This window comes from Lycium barbarum, chromosome 12, assembly GCF_019175385.1.
Source record: "Lycium barbarum isolate Lr01 chromosome 12, ASM1917538v2, whole genome shotgun sequence".
Lineage (NCBI taxonomy): Eukaryota > Viridiplantae > Streptophyta > Magnoliopsida > Solanales > Solanaceae > Lycium > Lycium barbarum.
This window is the reverse complement of record NC_083348.1, coordinates 79,231,785-79,253,028: the sequence shown is the minus strand read 5'-3', so window position 1 is coordinate 79,253,028 and position 21,244 is coordinate 79,231,785. Positions and strand designations below refer to the sequence as shown.

The following is a 21,244-nucleotide window of genomic DNA, read 5'->3' as shown; positions in this document are numbered from 1 at the left end:
TCAAAGGGGAAGCATCAACCTCCCTATCTTCCACCACTTTGACTAACCCCAGCATGAACATGGTAATCTTCCACTGTTTGCACTATAGGCGATCATATAACTGAATTTTGCCTCACATGGCCATCCATGGTTAAGAGAGCTCTTGCCTGCCGGCCGGAAGCAATCAACCATTAGAAGTGAAAATTTCAACTTCATAGTCATTTATCCAAGTATTATTCCTTCTATGCAACTCAAGAGTCAAACACAGACCTTATGTTTTTCACCCTCTCCATCTGGTTTTAGCAGCAAAAAAGAAAAGGCATCGACATATTTTGCTAAGCATGATAGTCTCACTGTGAAAGAAAAGAAAACAGAAACGTATCAAAAGTTATAACGTCCGTTACCTTGAGGGATTGAAATCACAAACTTCATTTAATTAAAGGTTAAATGTGTTTAATCCAATACAAGGACTAAAATAGGAGTTATGTAATAATACGAGGACTAAAACCATTGTTTTCCCCATTTTTATTGATCTTTAGCACTAGTCTTAGAACGGGAAATGGAGGTCGGCTTACACATTTTTAGAATTAATCTATCTATAAGTTCTATCAATGAACTATCACTTGTTGGATTAGATCATTCGATAAAACGATTTTTTCACTAGGTAAATTCTTGAACCATTTTTTTACTAACATATATATGATGTATTTTAATTTATTTAAAAAATTCATATTCGATCGAGCCCAAATACTGAGCTCTCTTGATCGTAATACTAAAAACCTAAATCCTCACGCTAAGTTAATTTATCCGACACATCAATAAATACCTATCCTAATGGTATTTGGAGTCTTTGTACGTAATAAAAATCCTGTGCAAGACCTACACACATCACTCATGGTGTTAATAACTTAATAAATGCATACCTTTTCATAATAAATGACTTTTCAACCGTGAAAAATTGTCAAAATTAGAGGACGCCCGAGATTCAACATCAAAAAACTGTCATCTACAATAATGCACATAGTATACATCTGTACAACCTTCCAAAGTCAAACTAATAAAAGGCTTGTCCCTTATTAGACCGTTGATGACACGAATATACATATACGTTTTGCATATATAAAAGTAAGTACTACTTAAATGATCTAGCTATAAGCTCGTCCTAACATAAATGCGTAGTTAAAGACATTTTTATACTCCACAATAATTTCACTTGAATTCTCTATTTGAATGAATCTTATCCACTCTAAGTGGTTCAAAATAGCAAATAGGAAGGAGAAAAAATTCGCTGTGCTTGTGCGATCCTTTGCACATGTATAAACTTTTCTTTATTATAATTTCCTGAGAAATTTTCATAGGTGATTATCCAATATTAACCTATTACTTGATTATTATGTCACATAGAAGTCACTCAACTATTCACAAGAATTAGTCGAGTTTCCATAGTCAGAAACATTAAGATATTGGATCTTCAGGCTTCAAATCAACACACTAGTTTAGTTCTTCAATCTCATATCATATACCTTTAGCAAACCTCAAATTGCTAAATTTAGAAACTTCAGATGAAGAAATGCACGGTTTACCCTTGAAATGGGCTGGTCTTTAATTTTTGTCCTTCAAATAGGCTCGTCTTAATTTTCTGTCCTTTAAAATCGAACTTATGCCTAGTGAGCATAAGTTCTTCGAGGAAAAAGGCATAACTTGCTGGATATTATGCAAAAATATAAATATATGCCCCGCGAAAAAATTGCTTGTCTTGAGAGACAAAAATTAAACACCAGCACAAAATAGAGATAAAAGTGCAAATGACCCACTTCAGATTTTTTCATGTGGGCTTTGAATTGTATGCTTATGAGCAGCGTAACCGATAAAGAAGTGGGCATGTCTTTTGGGCCTTTTCTTTAGTTCTCTTTAATCATTTTTTTGTGCGGATTGGCCTTCAAAGGCACTGGTCTTTAATTTTTGTCCCTCAAATTGGTGGTCTTTTAATTTTTCTCCTTCGCCTAATACCCCAGGTTATGGGTTCAAATCCCAGCTCAGTAGAAAAAAGAAAAAAAAAGAATTTTTTTGCAAAGTAGAGGTTTGTAGCAAATTTAGGCCTATTCGGGCAAAAGTTAGGCCTTAATGCAGAGGTTTACCTTAAGACAAACTTTTACAAAAAATTAGGCCTATTTGGGCAAAAGTTAAGCCTTAAGGCAGATGTTTGTAAAATTCCAACTAAGTTAAAAAAAAAAAAAATCTGTCCGAAGGCAAAATTCTGCCTTGCGAATCCAAACTTTACCTTGCGTTTTTTTTTTTTAATTTTTGACTGAGCGGGGGTTCGAACCTAAAACTAAGGGATTTTTAGCGAAAGCTAAAAATTAAAGACCACCAATTTTGAGGGACAAAATTAAAGACCAGTGCCTTTGAAGGCCAATCGTGCAAATGAGCAGCTTAGCCCATAAAGAAGCGGAAATGTGTTTCATTTGGGCCTTTTCTTTAGTTCTCTTTAATTAGACACCTTGGCATTGTGTTCTGAAGTCCTCTTTTACTTGCCATTAGATGCCTCTTCAGCTCATAAACTCAAATTTTTGTTCTTGAATCAAATTTTCAATCTTCAAACCTGAGACATCCTGTAAATCATCAGCCATCCCCAAGTCCTCACGTTAACCTTCGAGCTTTTCATTTTCCAGGGAGAGATGCACACACAATTGCGTTTCAACATGAAGTTAATTTGGAAAAAGAATTGATATTATGTGAAAAGTAATACTATCATTATGTAACACTCAATTCACGCGTTTTTTGTTCCTCCGTCATCCTTCCTCATAAATTTCCCCCTTATCCTAAAAGTGAAAACATGTTACATGGACCAAAATTGAGTCAAAGTGTGCTTCGTTCATGTATAGCTATCGGTGGAATACTTTAGAATTGTATAGCTATCGGTGGAATACTTTAGAATTGACTTATCTTCTCGGCGCAGTATGTGTGACAAACCATGCATTTGACAAAACTTAAAAGAGGAGAAGACAGAAATCGCGCTCAAGAAACTAGAAAAACAATGTGCACTTCACTATGAAGCCAATGTAATGAAAGCTGCTATTGTGTCTTATCTGATGTACAAGCTTTTACGCTTCTCTTCAGGATGAAAAGATCACTAAGATACTTGAAATGAAAAACCAAATCACGGCTTGGTATACAGATCGATATCCAACAGAAATGGGTTATTGTATCTTAAATCATGCAAATTCAGACCAAAATATGAATTTCTGGTATATAGCAGTACCACAAAAGCAGAGAATATGGAAACCAGAAACTAATCCACAGTAAAGGACACAACTAAGGATAGTACAAAATTAGCTGAAGCAATGGGAAGCTAAATGGATGGCATAAAGTTTCTGATGTGGGTGAGTTTTTTAGAAGGGCCCCGGGAGGCGAGAAAGGAAGAGAGCATTGCACTTTCCTGTTGTTCAACTCTTCGGGGCAATACAAACCAAACATGCAATTATCAAACACGCCTATTCTGAAATTCTGCCACTTTGATGAAATCACACATCTTTTTGATGAATGTCTTTTTTAATGGTTTCATAATTCCTACTTGAATTTTTAGCAATACCATCAATGATAGTACGTGCCACTGCCTTACGGGGAATCAAAAAAAGAAGGATTAGCAGTGTGCCGACAAGCCTAGAAGTACTGAGCATAGCTATGCAGCAGACTCGTGCATAATTTTATGTTTATCTATATCAAACTAGGTTCTTCGAGATTGAAGTTTCAAGGTTGACTCTCACGCTAGTATTTACAAAAAAATTCACACGAAATTCCAGTGGTCAACGCCAATTTCTGCATACGGTAGCATATATTATATAACATCATATCATGATTTCAGTTTGAAGTTGCAGTTGCGCGTCACATGAATCTGTCCGTGCTGCATAAAATCATTTCCCATTATATAAACTATAAAGGTGTTCACACATTTCAGGGCTATTCAAAAAGGAAACTTGGCGTTACATGTACAGGACCATTAATTCTCAATGCTTCACATTGATTCTTTTGCAAATTCCTTCAGTAGTTCAAACTCCTTTCTCCATCATAGGGTTCTACCAGTCCACGAGTTAATCAGTTTTCCAATCCAGTTCAAACTCCTTTCTCCATCATAGGGTTCTACTAGTCCACGAGTTAATCAGTTTTCCAATCATGATAGCAAGACTGAAGTTAAACACATCAATGTGGCTGACCGTCGACAGAGGAGGAGATGCTTGGACAACTCAGAACTTAGAATCAAGCTATTTGACAATAGTCGGGTTAATTATGTATTCTTGCCTAAAACTTGCTAGACCAGATAGTAGAACAGTTCCCCACACCAAACCAAGCTAAAAACATCATTGCCATTTTATTTCCCTTGTCCTGAGGAGTGATGATGATCATCCCATCGATCACGAATTTCATGCTACTATATCTTGCTCTATGGTGAGACATGCAGCAAATGCTAGTAGAGCAGAATAACACTTGATAGAATAACATTAAGGCAAAAACAACCATAATTTGCAATTTCTTAATTTCTTTCACAATAAAAAAGCCTTTTGAGAGTAGGTCACCATGAACAACGCCTGGGCAAGCAAATCATTGCATTACCCAACACAAGAACCTTTCTCCAAGTCTTAAGGCAAGGAAAATTCAGATTGCCCTGCCTGGAAAGACAACTGATACTTCAATTGGACAAATGCAAAGGAAATATCATTTTTGTTACAAATACAGGACTTAACATTTACTAGGTAATTTACATTAACGGCAGAGAGGACTCCTCAAGGGACAAAACCGACTGCTATAGCTATACAGCCCATGGCAGGTAGCTACTACTAGAGGAGTCCCACCAAAGAAGTCTTTTTTTCATTGAACAAAATCAGCTACTTTTATGCTAGCAAAAACATTCAGATGATAGTTTTGGTTCTTAACAAGTCACGTATAAATTATAATACAACAACATACCCAGTGAAATCCCACAATGTGGGGTCTGGGGAGGGTAAAGTATACGCAGACCTTACCCCTACCTCGGAAGGCAAGGAGGCTGTTTCCGATAAATTATAATACAAGCCTGAAAAACAAAAAGTTCAGCTACTTCTACGTTGATCTTTTGCACTTGTGTTGGTACAGCACTGGAAAGCCACAACGTAGTTAAGAGTTAACCATAACACCTTGGTTTCAACTTCACTCAGTCACAGGTCTGCCCCGGTAGAGGAAGTAGAGGTATGTTTTGAAGAAATATCCTTGAAAACCATGAGTAGGCCCTTCAAATCAGTAGTTCCCAATTCAAGGCAGTCCTTAAGCAAATCGCCTTCTAAGACTTCCTTCTGAAGTGTTTCTATTACTTCCTCCAGCGGACCCTGCTTAAAAAATATTAGATCAAGTACAAAAACAACTGACTTGACATACTTGAGTTCTGGTACAGCTCCTAATCACTAACTACCCAGCCCCCACCATAGAAACTGATCGAAGTTATATTATTATCTTTTTTTTTTTTAACCATGGTGTCCGGGCCAGCTTGCGCGACTAATTTCACGAGATACCTGCTACCTCTCACCAGGAACAGGTACCAGGTAACTCTGCCCGCTAAAGCTTACAGATATGGAGAAATCACCTAGTGTTTTCGTCTCTGCTGGAATTTGAACCTGAGACCTCATGGTTCTCCTCAGGGGCGGACACACCCTATGTGAAGGGTTGTCATCCGACACTGCTTCATTAATTTATTTATTATAAATATATGTGTGTGTATAATCTGAAAAAATAGAATTTCAACTACATAAACAATAAATGACACCCCATGAATATAGTAGCTTTGTGGCTCGCTGGTTAGTTTCCTCGATAATGCAGGAATCCACCCAATTTCGAGCTTAGCTTAGTGTATGTTCCATTTTTTTTTTTTTTTTTTGCATTTCTCCAAAGTGCCTCACCCTAAAAAGTAAATGTTGTGAGTGGAGGTTCGAACTTCCTGACTTCTTGTCCAGTCAGGATAATAGAGACCAGCCTAACTAAGACTCATTTCTTCAATTTTTTAATTAATATAATGTTGGTATATCAATTTATTTATTTCTTTAGATATCGACACTGCTTATAAAAAATCTTGCGTACGCCACACCCTTGGGTGGTGAAGTTCAAATTTAACAGAAAATAGAAATTGTTGGTCCAAGTACATCCTTTTTTGGCCTTCAATAAAAATACTCATGATTCTCTTTTTGGTGGCTAGGAGGGAAAGAAAAGCGCAAAATCATTATATGATAAATTCATCAGTATGATAATAGTAAAAGTAGAAACTTACAGATTGTCGAAAGACCTTCCTCAATCTACCAAAAAGAGATGTCGAAACTTTCAAAAGATTATGATAATTCCGATAAATCCAGTCAACCCTTTCCCTATCGGAACCAACAGTGGAAAACTCAGTAAGACCACGCAACAATTGATTCAACTCAGACATATCAAACGAGGCAGCAGCATCTCTCCAATCATAATCCCAAGCAACACTCCACATGATGTTCCAGAAACTACCAATATCCAAACCATTCTCCAATATTCTAGCAATGGATCGAGCTCGGTCAGCGGCATGGTAGTCACCACGCGCTTCACGGAGATTGGCGACACGGGAGAAGAGGGAATGAGAGAGAGAGAGGAGGATGTGGTAGTTGGAATATGGGAAAGTAAAAGAGGAACTACAAGGTGATGGATTTGAGACAAGAAACAACAACAAGAAGACAACGATTGAGCGACTCATGCTGACTTGCCGGACGGTGAAGAAATCTCTACGAGGGTTTTTCTACTTTACTTTCCTAATCTCTTACTCCCTCTCTCCACTTTCGCTTATATCCTACGCCCCTCCGTGCCATGATATTGGTTTGATTAATCACGAAGAAACTTTTAAAATTTAAGTTATAATTATTTGTGTGACTATAATTTATTTCATTAAAGGTAAAAGAGAGGGTTGAAGAAAAAGATGAGGGACAAGAAGGGGACACTCCTTAGAGTTTGTCCCCCAATGAAAAGACAAGAAAAAAGGGCTGAAGAAAAATTGAATCACCGGAAATTTTCCCCGGCGTGCCGCCCAGGACGGTGCGCCAAGCTTATTTTCAGCTGTTTCCCTGTTTGAGTTGGATTAGGTTTTTAAAAGCCCAGGCCTTTTAGTACTTTACAAATACATATTTTACACGGTTTTTATATAACTTTGAAAAATTTGAAACCCTTAGTTCATAATTTTGGGTCTAGAGAGAGTTTGGAGCCGCCGTGGAGGCTGTAGTTACAGGGTTTTGCCTTTTTTTTTTTTTCTGTAATATTTGTTTTTACGTTTTTATTTGGATGATTTTTTATTTTTCTTTCATGTCTATGTGGAGCTAAACTCTTTAATTCAAGAAGAGAAGATCAAACTCAATTATCTTGGAGTCACCTCTAGCTTTCCATCTTTATTGCCACTGTTATGTATATTTTTTTGTCATATTAACATCTTGTACTGGAAGGCCAGGCACGACCCTCCTCGTCAAAATGTTATACGTTTTGCATATATAAAAGTAAGTACTACTACTTAAATGATCTAGCCATAAGCTCGTCCTAACATAAATGCGTAGTTAAAGACATTTTTGTACTCCACAATAATTTCACTTGAATTCTCTATTTGAATGAATCTTATCCACTCTAAGTGGTTCAAAATAGCAAATAGGAAGGAGAAAAAATTCGCTGTGCTTGTGCGATCCTTTGCACATGTATAAACTTTTCTTTATTATAATTTCTTGAGAAATTTTCATAGGTGATTATCCAATATTAACCTATTACTTGAAAGTTACTATTCTTTATTAACATAGAAGTCACTCAACTATTCACAAGAATTAGTCGAGTTTCCATAGTCAGAAATATTAAGATATTGCATCTTCAGGCTTCAAATCAACACACTTGTTTAGTTCTTCAATCTCATATCATATACCTTTAGCAAACCTCAAATTGCTAAATTTAGAAACTTCAGATGAAGAAATGCACGGTTTACCCTTGAAATGGGCTGGTCTTTAATTTTTGTCCTTCAAATAGGCTCGTCTTAATTTTCTGCCCTTTAAAATCGAACTTATGCCTAGTGATCATAAGTTCTTCGAGGAAAAGGGCATAACTTGTTGGATATCATGATGCAAAAATATAAATATATGCCCCGCGAAAAAATTGCTTGTCTTGAGAGACAAAAATTAAACACCAGCACAAAATAGAGATAAAAGTGCAAATGACCCACTTCAGATTTTTTCATGTGGGCTTTGAATTGTATGCTTATGAGCAGCTTAACCGATAAAGAAGTGGGCATGTCTTTAGGGCCTTTTCTTTAGTTCTCTTTAATCATTTTTTTGTGCGGATTGGCCTTCAAAAGCACTGGTCTTTAATGTTTGTCCCTCAAATTGGTGGTCTTTTAATTTTTCTCCTTCACCTAATACCCCAGGTTATGGGTTCAGATCCCAGCTCAGTAGAAAAAAAAAGGAAAATTTTGCAAGGGAAAGGTTTGTAGCAAATTCAGGCCTATTCAGGCAAAAATTAGGCCTTAAAGTAGAGGTTTGACTTAAGGCAAACTTTTACCCCAAATTAGGCCTATTTGGGCAAAAGTTAGCCTTAAGGCAGAAGTTTGTAAAATTCCAACTAAGTTAAAAAAAAAAAAAATCTGCCTGAAGGCAAAATTCTGCCTTGCGAATCCAAACTCTACCTTGCGTTTTAAAAAAAAAAAATTACTGAGCAGGGGTTCGAACCTGAAACTAAGGGATTTTTAGCAAAAGCTAAAAATTAAAGACCACCAATTTGAGGTTAAAGACCAGTGCCTTTGAAGGCCAATCGTGCAAATGAGCAGCTTAGCCCATAAAGAAGCGGAAATGTGTTTCATTTGGGCCTTTTCTTTAGTTCTCTTTAATTAGACACCTTGGCATTGTGTTCTGAAGTCCTCTTTTACTTGCCATTAGATGCTTCTTCAGCTCATAAACTCAAATTTTTGTTCTTGAATCAAATTTCAATCTTCAAACTTGAGACATCCTGTAAATCATCAGCTATCCCCAAGTCCTCACGTTAACCTTCGAGCTTTTCATTTTCCAGAGAGAGATGCACGCACAATTGCGTTTCAACATGAAGTTAATTTGGAAAAACAATTGATATTATGTGAAAAGTAATACTATCATTCTGTAACACTCAATTCACGCGTTTTTTGTTCCTCCGTCATCCTTCCTCATAAATTCCCCCCTTATCCTAAAAGTGAAAACATGTTACATGGACCAAAATTGAGTCAAAGTGTGCTTCGTTCATTAACCCATAACCTTGTATAGCTATCGGTGGAATACTTTAGAATTGACTTATCTTCTCAGCGCAGTATGTGTGACAAACCATGCATTTGACAATAGTCGGGTTAATTATGTATTCTTGCCTAAAACTTGCTAGACCAGATAGTAGAACAGTTCCCCACACCAAACCAAGCTAAAAACATCATTGCCATTTTATTTCCCTTGTCCTGAGGAGTGACGATGATCATCCCATCCATCACGAATTTCATGCTACTATATCTTGCTCTATGTTGAGACATGCAGCAAATGCTAGTAGAGCAGAATAACACTTGATAGAATAACATTAAGGCAAAAACAACCATAATTTGCAATTTCTTAATTTCTTTCACAATATAAAAGCCTTTTGAGAGTAGGTCACCATGAACAACTCCTGGGCAAGCAAATCATTGCATTACCCAACACAAGAACCTTTCTCCAAGTCTTAAGGCAAGGAAAATTCAGATTGCCCTGCCTGGAAAGACAACTGATACTTCAATTTGGACAAATGCAAAGGAAATATCATTTTTGTTACAAATACATGACTTAACATTTACTAGGTAATTTACATTAACGTCAGAGAGGACTGCACAAGGGACAAAACTGACTGCTATAGCTACATCCCAAATATACTACGTAATTGCTATAGCTATACAGCCCATGGCAGGTAGCTACTACTAGAGGAGTCCCACCAAAGAAGTCTTTTTTTCATTGAACAAAATCAGCTACTTTTATGCTAGCAAAAACATTCAGATGATAGTTTTGGTTCTTAACAAGTCACGTATAAATTATAATACAACAACTACACCAACAACATACCCAGTGAAATCCCACAATGTGGGGTCTGGGGAGGATAAAGTATACGCAGACCTTACCCCTACCTCGGAAGGTAAGGAGGCTGTTTCCGATAAATTATAATACAAGCCTGAAAAACAAAAAGTTCAGCTACTTCTACGTTGATCTTTTTGCACTTGTGTTGGTACTGCACTGGAAAGCCACAACGTAGTTAAAGAGTTAACCATAACACCTTGGTTTCAACTTCACTCAGTCACAGGTCTGCCCCGGTAGAGGAAGTAGAGGTATGTTTTGAAGAAATATCCTTGAAAACCATGAGTAGGCCCTTCAAATCAGTAGTTCCCAATTCAAGGCAGTCCTTAGGCAAATCGCCTTCTAAGACTTCCTTCTGAAGTGTTTCTATTACTTCCTTCAGCGGACCCTGCTTAAAAAATATTAGACCAAGTACAAAAACAACTGACTTGACATACTTGAGTTGTGGCTCGCTGGTTAGTTTCCTCGCTAGTGCAGGAATCCACCCAATTTCGAGCTTAGCTAGTGTATGTTCCATGTTTTTTTTTGCATCTCTCCAAAGTGCCTCACCCTAAAAAGTAAATGTTGTGAGTGGAGGTTCGAACTTCCTGACTTTTTGTCCAGTCAGGATAATAGAGACCAGCCTAACTAAGACTCATTTCTTCAAATTTTTAATTAATATAATGTTGGTATATCAATTTATTTATTTGTCAACACTACTTATAAAAAATCCTGGACCACTTGGCCACACCCTTGGGCGGTGAAGTTCAAATTTAACAGAAAATAGAAATTGTTGGTCCAAGTACATCCCTTTTTTGGCCTTCAAAAAAAATACTCATGATTCTCTTTTTGGTGGCTAGGAGGGAAAGAAAAGCGCAAAATCATTATATGATAAATTCATCAGTATGATAATAGTAAAAGTAGAAACTTACGGATTGTCGAAAGACCTTCCTCAATCTACCAAAAAGAGGTGTCGAAACTTTCAAAAGATTATGATAATTCCGATTAATCCAGTCAACCCTTTCCCTATCGGAACCAAGAGGGGAAAACTCAGTAAGACCACGCAACAATTCATTCAACTCAGACATATCAAACGAGGTAGCAGCATCTCTCCCATCATAATCCCAAGCAACACTCCACATGATGTTCCAGAAACTACCACTATCCAAACCATTCTCCAATATTCTAGCAATGGATCGAGCTCGGTCAGCGGCATGGTAGTCACCACGCGCTTCACGGAGATTGGCGACACGGGAGAAGAGGGAATGAGAGAGAGAGAGGAGGATGTGGTAGTTGGAATATGGGAAAGTAAAAGAGGAACTACAAGGTGATGGATTTGAGACAAGAAACAACAACAAGAAGACAACGATTGAGCGACTCATGCTGACTTGCCGGACGGTGAAGAAATCTCTACGAGGGTTTTTCTACTTTACTTTCCTAATCTCTTACTCCCTCTCTCCACTTTCGCTTATATCCTACGCCCCTCCGTGCCATGATATTGGTTTGATTAATGACGAAGAAACTTTTAAAATTTAGGCTATAGTTATTTGTGTGATTGTAATTTATTTCATTAAGGATAAAGAAGAAATTTTAATTTAAATTATTTGTAAATATAGAAATGTATCATTTTTTTGGGATAGATTAAAAAGGAGAGAATTATCATATAAATTCGGACAGAGAGGGAGTATGTACTATTGTTGTTTTTAATTATATAACACGTGTCATATCTGGTATTGTAAAATCAGCATTAATGAAAAATGACATGAATGAGTCATTTTGGTTACGGCGATGCATAAATGAGTTCAACTATTGATGAGTGGCATAAATGAGTCATTTCGGATAATTTGATGGCATAAATGAGTCAAACTATTGACGAGTGACATAAATGAGTCATTTCCGATAGTTCGATAGTATATTTGAGCCTTTTCCGTAGATTATATTACGTGCTAGGGTATCCAAAAGTTATTAGATTCCATGTAGGTAAATATTACGTGCTAGGGTATCCAAAAGTTATTAGATTCCATGTAGGTAATTTATAAACGTTTAGGAAGTGGGTTGATGCTCCAGTCATATAACTTTCAACTGCATTTCGATTTTCATTGTCAGTGTATTGTATATGACTATGATAACTTATACCTTTTAGTCTATCGGATCTTGCAAATAAGATGTTCTAACTAAGTTAGCAAATTCAAACAAGTACAAACTAATTAAAAGTAGCACTCAACAACTCTTCCATAAGTTATAGGAGTAACTATTATGGTTTAAAAAAAAGTTCTCCAATCACATTTATATTATAGCTAATTTTATTGTAGCAAAATACGCCTATTATTTTACAAGACGTGATCTTTATTTCTTTATTGAAATACTAGCAAAACCTATTTTGTTATTACTTTTCTTTATTATTATCCGTGCATACATATACTAGTTTAAATTTAAATGGAGAAAGTTTTTTGTACAAGAATGGAACTTTATATGAATCAAATAAATATCATGCATTTATGTAACTAGTTAATTGTGAATTGGATTCAATTGTATAAAACAATCTCAACATGTTTTTCAAAGTACGTAAACATATGCTTAAAAATTGTTCCAACATCCTTGTATTAGGGGATAATTGTTTTTTTGCTAATAATCTGACAAGAATGGCTGCATATAGTTTTGGCAGTAGCATGATACGTTCACATTTCAGTTGCATTAGAATATGGTCTTTCAGTAGTACCAATAATTTTATTACTATTATTTTTATAAGATCATAATGAATCTGTTAAGTAATCTCATAACCACATAATTATACTTAATAAATGTGTTTTATCCATGTAAAATTACCTCTGATGAGAATATAAATTTAACTTATGAATTTTTGGAAAACAATTATCTTACATATTTTAGAAAAAATTATGGAAAACAATCATCTTACATATTTTAGAAAACAACAAATCAAAGCAATGACTTTCCATTCATTTTTTTCTCCTTTTCTTTTACTCTTGAAATAGTCCAAATATTAGATAATCAAGGAAAAAAGATATGAAAAATGAACAGCAGGGACCCATTCAAAGAATATAATCTTTGGATACGTATCCAATAGCATAACAAAAAAACAAGCCTGGCCAAGTAAAATTCACAAAGGCACGAACTCTTAACCCTTTTTTTGAGAAAAGAAACTAAAGTATAAGAGAATGTTCCTCTCGCTTATTTAGTTTATGAAGTGAAGATTTTTTATTTATTTATTTTTTAAAGTGTATTTCCTTCATTTTTTAGTGTTCTCCCCCAAAATTACACAAGAGAAGCAAAAGCTACTTATGTTGTATTTTAATCAGTATTTTCCTCTTCTTCTTTTTTTCCCTCAATATTTCAACACAATTATTAGGAAAAAAAAAAATAGCACCAAATAATCCAACAGTGGCATAGTTGAAAGAACTGTTTGTGCGGGCGGAGCTACAATGCTGGGCAGTGACTTTTCTCCCAACCGTATATTTGTGTTACAAAATCCACTAAACATTCATAGATTTACGGAGCCGAACCCAATAACAAAAAAGCCTCTTGGTTCTGCGGCGAGAAGTCCACTCTATTTTCAGTTTTCGCGGGGGGATTGTGGGGTCGAATCCTTCTAGTAATAGCGCGCTTGTTTTTTGTGTGACTTTTCTTTGTTTCTTAAAAAGAAAAAAACCGCAAAATAATAATTAAAAAAAATAAGACAAAAGCTCGTGAAAAGAAGCCCAACTCCCCAAATGTTCTTCACTTAGTTGGAAAGTAATTCCTAAAATCAAAATTAAAAGAAATCAAGTCCTTTGCTATTCCTCCTTTTCCTTTTAAATTATTATTTATTAGCTTGTGGTCGAAGTTCCGTAGTAAAATTTCGAACCCGCACACTTCAAATCCTGATTCCGCCTCTGGACTCACTATCAAGTGATATAAAAGAGTTCCAAGTTTCATGTGTTAACAATATATTTTTAAAATGGTTAACACAATTTTTTTTTGTAAGGCAAATACTCGTAATTTTTATGATGAGTATTAATTACTCCCTCCGATCAATATTATTTGTCATGTTTGTTTGCACGTCTCTTAAGAAAAAATTAGTTAACATGACAATTTGACTAAATTATTCTTATTTATTTTTTCGATCTCAATTTAATACTACTCTCCTTTTCACCATCTTAATCTCTCTCCACATTTATTGAATAAAGTTAAAGGTGGAAACTACTAGTTAATTATATTTTGATTTTCTAAAAATGATAACTATTTTGGACCATCCATTTTTAATAGGAACAACAAGTAAAGTGGATCGGAGGGAGTAATAACTTGAAAAAAATAATTAACCTACTATCCTGATCGAGTATAAAATCATGCTTATATAACTGAAATTTAAAACAAAATACCACTAAGTAGACAAGAGGGATTGCTCATATAGTAAACACCCTCCACCTCTAATTCGAAGGTTGTGGGATCGAGTCACCAAGAAAATAAAAAAGCGGGAGGGGTAAAAAAGAAAAATGATTTGAGTTCTTAAGTCCTCTTTTACTTGCTCGCCACTAGATGCTTCTTCAGCTCATAAACTCAATGGGGTTGATTTTACAACTTTTTGTTCTTGAATCAAATTTCAATCTTCATACTTGAGACACCCTTTAAATAATCAGATATCCCCAAGTCCTCAGGTTAACCTTTAGAGCTTTTCATTTTCCAGAGATGGATTCCCACACAATTGTGTTTCAACATGAACTTAATTCGGAAAAACAATTGATATTATGTGAAAAGTAATAATCATTATGTAATACTCAATTCACGGCTTTTTTGTTCCTCCGACATCCTTCCTCATAAATTTTCCCCTTATCCTAAAAGTGAAAACATGTTACATGGACCAAAAATGAGTCAAAGTGTGCTTAGTTCATTAACAGCCATCGCTGGAATAGTTTGTGTGACAAACCATGTATTTGACAAAACTTAAAGAGTAGAAGACAGAAATCGCGCTCAAGGAACTAGAAAAACAATGTGCACTTCACTATGAGGCCAATGTAATGAAAGCTGCTATTGCGTCTTCTCTAATGTACAAAGCTATCACTAAGATACTTGAAATGAAAAACCAAATTCCAGAACAAATCAGCTTGGCCCGTTTATGCCAGCTAACTTCTTAGTACAAGTTCAAAAGCATTTACCATAATGCATTAGGAATATAAGTTACTGAGCACACAAAATATCAAATAATATACAGTCAAACAGACAAGGATGGCAAAGCTTTTTTTACTTATACAACAAAATTCAGAGCTTGGTATACAGATATCCAACAAATATGGGTTATTGTAGCTGAAATGAAGTAGCTGCCAGCTTAAATCATGCAAATTCAGACCAAAATATGAATTTCTGGTATATAGCAGTACCACAAAAGCAGAGAATGTGGAAACCGGAAACTAATCCACAGTAAAGGACACACAACTACTGATAGTACAAAATTAGTTGAAGCAACGGGAAACTGAATGGATGGCATAAAGCTTCTGATGTGGGTTAGTTTCTTAGATGGGGCCCCGGGAGGCAGGAAAGGAAGAGAGCATTGCACTTTCCTGTTGTTCAATCTTCGTGGCAATACAAACCAAACATGCAATTATCACACATCTTATTATGAATGTATTTTCTAATGGTTTCATAATTCTTACTTTCTAACATTACAACAACAACATACCCATTGTAATTCCACAAGTCGGGCTGGGAAGGATAGGATGTACGCAGACCTTACCCCTACCTTTGTGGGGTAGAGAAGTTGTTTCCGATAGACCCTCGGCTCAAAGAAAGTGTAATCAAATTAGAATTGAAAGGAAGATAACGGCAGCAAAATAGTAAGATAAACAGAACAAATGAAGCAACAAATAGTAGTGAAAATGAGGTATAAGGTACTACACAAATACTAAATAGTTCTACTAAATAAGGAGAAGAAATTGACCCCCTGCCTCTCCCGCATAAGAGTACCACACTTGGCTACTTTAAACCTTTCTACCTTTTATCCTCAACCTCCATACTTCCCTATATAGGGTCCTTAGTGAGCTGAAGATGTGCAATGTCCTGACACTAGTATCTAGAAATTTGTTCAACCAAATTCCTATAGTTGTATCAACGCCATTTCTGCATTATGGTAGCATTCATTATCCAACATCAGATCATGATTTTAGTTACCACCAAAGGACGTGGCGCAGCGGATGGGGCTGCTCCTCCCTTAATTAGAGATCTGGGGTTCGAGCTCTGAGTGTGGAAAAATCCTTGGTAGGGAGCGCTCCCCCCCGAATGGGGCCCTACGCAGAGCGAATCCGAATATATTTGGTTAATTATGTATTATTGCTTAATACTTGCTAGACTAGACAGCAAAACAGTTCCCCGCACCAAACCAAGCTAAAAATGTCATTACCATTTTGCTTTCCCTTGTACGGAAGATTGATGATGGTCATCCATTATGAATTGCATGCCACTATATTGTGCTCTATGGTGAGACATGCAGCAAATGCTAGTTGAGCAGAATGACACTTGATAGTTGATAGAATAACATTAAGGCAAAAACGACCATAATTTGCATCTTCTTTCACAATATAAAAGCTTTTCAAAAGTAGGTCACCATGAACAACGCTTGGACAAGCACATTGCTCCATTACCGAACACAAGAACCTTCCACCAAGTCTAAGGACAAGGAAAACCAAAAGAAAACTGATACTTCAATTTGGACAAACGCAAAGGAAATAACATTTTTGTTACGAGTACATGTCTTAACATTTACTAGCTAATTTACATTAAGGTCGGACAGGACTGCACAAGGGGCCAAACTACTGCTATAGCTACACCCCAAATATACTAATTGCTACAGCTACAGGCCATGCCTGGCAGCTTCTACTAGAGGAGCCCCCCACACTAAAGCAGCTTTCTTTGAGTTCCTTTCAGAAGCCCTTTTTTCATTGAACAAAATCAGCTACTTTCGTACTAGCAAAAATTTTCAGATGGTTCTTAACAAGTCACGTAAAATACAAGCCTGAAAATAGAAAGATCATCTTCTTCTACATTGATCTTTTTACACTTCTGTTGCTACTGCACTGGAAAGCCACAAAACTAGTTACAGAGTTGACCATACTACCTTAGTTTCAACTTCACTCGATCACAGCTCTGCCCGGGTTGAGGAAGTAGAGGTATATTTTGAAGAAATATCCTTGAAAACCATGAGCAGGCCCTTCAAATCAGTAGAACCCAATTCAAGGCAGTCCTTAAGCAAATCACCTTCTAATACTTCCTTCTGAAGTGTCTCTATGACTTCCTTCAGCGGACCCTGCTTCCAAAAAAAAAAAAAAAAAAAGTTAGACCAAGTACAAAACAACAGACTCGACATATATTCAGTCTTTTTCCTTGAGTTTTGGTATAGCTCCTAATAACTAACTACCCAGCCCTCACTCTAGAAACTGTTGGAAGTTCAATTTTGACAGACAATAGGTATTATTGGTCCATGATACTTCCATTTTTTTTGCTTTTAATAAAGATATTCATGATTCTCTGTTTTGGTGGCTAGGAGGGAATGATAAGCACAAAATCATTATATGATAAATTCATCAGTATCCCGTACTAGTTCCAGTTTCCTGCATGCTCAAGACAAGACTATTAATGTCCCATACTAGTTCCATTTTACTGTGTACTCAATATGAGCATCAATTCAAGCATACAACATAGCTATCAATAAATGTTCCTGAAGTGCATTCAGGTTGAACTATTATTGCAAGTTTGGTTTGCTTATAGTAACATTCCAAAACGTCCAATTTGGAGGCCAAAGAATTGGAAGGTCGATGTCTCAAAGATTTCGATCAATATAAAGAGATATATATCGCCAATCTGTAGTCTACTAATAATCAATAACCTCAAAAAATTTCCACAAATAATTGAATGAAGAAGGGGCAAAAACAGAACTCTAAATTCCATTTCCTTCCTAGTACACCACTAAACTAAAGTTACAACTTACAACAGACGCATCAAATTTTGCCTCACACATCGTTACACATAAATTCTATCCACCATTGATCAAACACTAGTAAAGCTTTCACCAAACATTTAGCACGTCTATGTGGTGGCATTGAAACCTAAATACAAAGTTGCTTCTGATATACTACCAACTACAACAAACCCAGTGTAATCCCACAAATAGAGTCTGGGGAAAGTAGGATGTGCGCACACCTTAGCCTGGGGTTAGAGAGGTTGTTTTTTATTAGACCCTCGTCTCAAAACAAATGTATCCCAAAAATATAAAGGATGGCATCCTCTGTAGTTAACCCAAAAATAAAAGAAGTAAAAACTTACGGATTGTCCAAACACGTTCCTCAATCTACCAAAAAGGGATCTCGAAACTTTGAAAAGATTATCATAATTCCGCTTGATCCAGTCAACCCTTTCCCTATCGGAACTAACACTGGAAAACTCAGTAAGACCACGCAACATTTCATTCAACTCAGACAAAGCACCAAACATATCAAACGAGGTGGCAGCATCCCTCCAACCATAATTCCTCACATAATCCCAACCAACACTCCACATGAATTTCCAGAAACCAATACCCAAACCGTTCTCAAGTTTTCTAGCAATGGATCGAGCTCGTTCAGCGGCAAGGTAGTCACCACGCGCTTCACGGAGATTGGCGACACGGGAGAAGAGGGAATGGGAGAGAGAGAAAAGGGCATGGTAGTTGGAAAAGGGGAAAGTAAAGGAACAAGTACAAGGTAATGGGTTTGACACAAGAAACAACAACAAGACAAGAAAGATTGAGCGACTCATGCTGGTTGCTCAATTGCCGGGACGGTGAACAAAACTGTACAGATTTTACTAAGGACCCGTTTGGCCACAAGAAATTTTTATCTTTTTTTTTTTTCTCACTTTATTTCCTTTTCGCCGATGATTTGAAATTTGAAAAAAACCTAAATCCTAATTTCATTTTTTTTTCACTTTCAGCATATTCAAATTTAACTTCATCTTCAACTCTAATTTCAATATTTTTAATAACGTGAAAAATATTTAGTTGTTTGAATGTACTAAAAGTAAAAAAAAAAGTGAAACGTAATTTTAAGTATTTTCTAAATATAATTTCAAGTTGTATTTAAAATTTACATGGCCAAACATTAATTTATCTTTTTTTTTCTCCTTTTTCTCAATTTTTTGCATTTTTCCCTTCATTTTTCGACATAATTTATTAATTAATTGGATTAACAAAAATAAAGGCCACGTAAAGCCCCATTTACTGTCTATTCAGCCCACGTAAAAGCAATGGTTAGTGATACATTTAATCGCTTTGCACTAAAGTCAAACAGTTTGTTCTCCAATAATAATTATTCCATCCGTCTCATATTACCTGGTCACTTTTTCTTTTACACGCCCTTAAAAAATCATAAATAAAATATGTATTTTACTATTTTACCCCTATTTCTTCAATAAATACATTTTAATCAATATTGATTATTTTCAATAACATTTAATACTAAGGGTAAGATGGGAAAAAAGTAATTCTTCTATTTTAATTTTGCAAATAAACAAATAATTTGGGACATATATTTTTAATAATGTGATAAGTAATATGGATTGAGGGAGTATATTTGTAATAGTTTTCCACATCTTCCTCATGATTAGTTATCAATTTATGTAGAAACATGAATAGTCTGTGAAACGGTAAACATGAAAGGTCCTAACACATTTATAATAACCCCTTTTAATTCTCACCAAAAGATTACTGCCTCTCCCTTTAAATTTATGGACACAGAAAGTGAATCCATGCTGAAAGTGCTGAGCCAACTATGAAGTAGGTTTAATTAATTGTTCTTCTTCCTTCCTTCCCTTAATTTCACATTCAGAAATTCGCTGATATAGGTGATCAAATGTTGTTTTTTCTTCTTCAGTTTTGATGCCAACTTATAAATTGAGAATGCAGAAAGTACAATAGGCAATGCATCTTTTTTTTTCGTCTTCTCCGTAACTTTTAGCAATCGTTGTTTTAATATTTCATATGATTTGATTGGGTTGAATTCATTTGCTTTTATTTCTTTTTGTTTTCATTGCTTTTACACATTTTTTTTGGTTAGTTTTGATAAATTCCTGATGCTACTTGCAGATTTCGGAAAGTGTCGAGGAAATCCCTAACGCTGCTGCATGCCTCTTTTCTTTTCCTAATATAACACCTAATTTTAATGTCTTTTTAATTTCTTGTGAGGGGTTTTCCCAGGAAGTTGAGAATTAGCTCGAGTAGCATATAACATTTGCCATCAATTGCAGTAAGAGCCTGTTTTGATGGGCTTAAAAAAAAAAGCAGCTTATAAGCTACTTTTTTTAAGCTAAGCCAAACAAGTCAACTTATTTTTTGGGGCTTATTTTAAGTATAAAATGGCTTATAAGCTGGCCAACTAAACACTCAGCAAGTTATAAGCTAAGCCAAACAGGCTCTAAGCCATTTTTCATCTTTCTTCCTTTCTCTTATTTTGCTTTAGTGAAAGTTAATTTTGAGTTCTTATGGTCTTAACAATTGTCGGATGAAAGCATGGCAGCATGAAGTAAAGAGGTTTGCGAATAATTTAAACAATTTTTCTTACTATCATACTTCAACAAGGTTGAAAATGGTACTTTGAAAGATCCAATATATATATATGAATTTATTTTGATAGTAGCTGGGACATAGAATATTTCACATATTAATTGATTAAAGAGGGATAAATAGTTCCGCATAGTTGTGGTATACTTTTCCTTAATGAAAAAACTTGGCAAATGGTGCGGAATTGAACTTTTTTGTGGAGAATGTGGAGTTTTTCTATGACTGATAGATTTATAAAGTGAAATATTTTGTGGTGGTTGTTGAACTAAAGCCAAACAAGCGGCACAACTTAAGCGATGCTCATGCCGAGGCAACTATTGAGAAGATTGAAATTAAAGTGGTTGGAAAATTTTCAATTCACAGAAAGAGTTTCTAAAATATTTTTTAATTTGTTATTTTTGTGTTTCAATTTTTACAATTGGTATTAATAGACAAGTCATATTTCTTATTCTCCTCCCCATTGTAAGTTTGTACTAGTGTTGTCAAAGAAAACACTACTCTGAAAAATTGTACAAACATTTTATTTTCTAATATTGTTATGTAAAGTATTTTCGTTGTATAATATGTACTCTCTCGATTTTATTCTATATGA

General features: G+C 35.6%; 3 protein-coding genes across 4 annotated transcripts; all 3 read right to left on the bottom strand.

The window, feature by feature from the left end:
• Window positions 1–4,821: 4,821 nt before the first annotated feature.
• LOC132623355 (uncharacterized) lies at window positions 4,822–6,866 on the bottom strand. The gene is made up of 2 exons (XM_060338100.1): window positions 6,272–6,866; window positions 4,822–5,339 (listed from the first exon to the last, which is right to left on the bottom strand). Exons 1-2 carry the CDS (start codon window positions 6,719–6,721, stop codon window positions 5,172–5,174), a joined length of 618 nt encoding a protein of 205 aa, XP_060194083.1. The 5' UTR covers window positions 6,722–6,866; the 3' UTR covers window positions 4,822–5,171.
• A 3,055-nt stretch (window positions 6,867–9,921) lies between these two features.
• Window positions 9,922–11,592, bottom strand: LOC132623325 (uncharacterized). Of its 2 annotated transcripts, none has more exons than XM_060338065.1 (2): window positions 11,009–11,592; window positions 9,922–10,647 (listed from the first exon to the last, which is right to left on the bottom strand). In XM_060338065.1, the coding sequence occupies exons 1-2, from the start codon at window positions 11,456–11,458 to the stop codon at window positions 10,318–10,320; spliced, it is 780 nt and encodes a 259-aa protein (XP_060194048.1). In that variant the 5' UTR covers window positions 11,459–11,592; the 3' UTR covers window positions 9,922–10,317. The 2 variants fall into 2 exon arrangements, with proteins under 2 accessions (XP_060194048.1, XP_060194049.1); XM_060338066.1 differs by having other exon boundaries at window positions 9,922–10,485.
• Window positions 11,593–16,619: 5,027 nt separating this feature from the next.
• On the bottom strand, window positions 16,620–18,949 carry LOC132623419 (uncharacterized). The gene is made up of 2 exons (XM_060338169.1): window positions 18,384–18,949; window positions 16,620–17,367 (listed from the first exon to the last, which is right to left on the bottom strand). Exons 1-2 carry the CDS (start codon window positions 18,852–18,854, stop codon window positions 17,200–17,202), a joined length of 639 nt encoding a protein of 212 aa, XP_060194152.1. The 5' UTR covers window positions 18,855–18,949; the 3' UTR covers window positions 16,620–17,199.
• Between the last annotated feature and the right edge of the window lie 2,295 nt (window positions 18,950–21,244).

Bases quoted from the DNA above. Each gene is read 5' to 3' on its own strand.
- LOC132623355 (XM_060338100.1), bottom strand. From the start codon at position 6,721: ATGAGTCGCTCAATCGTTGTCTTCTTGTTGTTGTTTCTTGTCTCAAAT. The intron at 5,340-6,271 runs GTAAGTTTCTAC...TTTTTTAAGCAG, and splicing joins GGAAGGTCTTTCGACAATCT to GGTCCGCTGGAGGAAGTAAT.
- LOC132623325 (XM_060338065.1), bottom strand. From the start codon at position 11,458: ATGAGTCGCTCAATCGTTGTCTTCTTGTTGTTGTTTCTTGTCTCAAAT. The intron at 10,648-11,008 runs GTAAGTTTCTAC...TTTACTTTTTAG, and splicing joins GGAAGGTCTTTCGACAATCC to GGTGAGGCACTTTGGAGAGA.
- LOC132623419 (XM_060338169.1), bottom strand. From the start codon at position 18,854: ATGAGTCGCTCAATCTTTCTTGTCTTGTTGTTGTTTCTTGTGTCAAAC. The intron at 17,368-18,383 runs GTAAGTTTTTAC...TTTTGGAAGCAG, and splicing joins GGAACGTGTTTGGACAATCC to GGTCCGCTGAAGGAAGTCAT.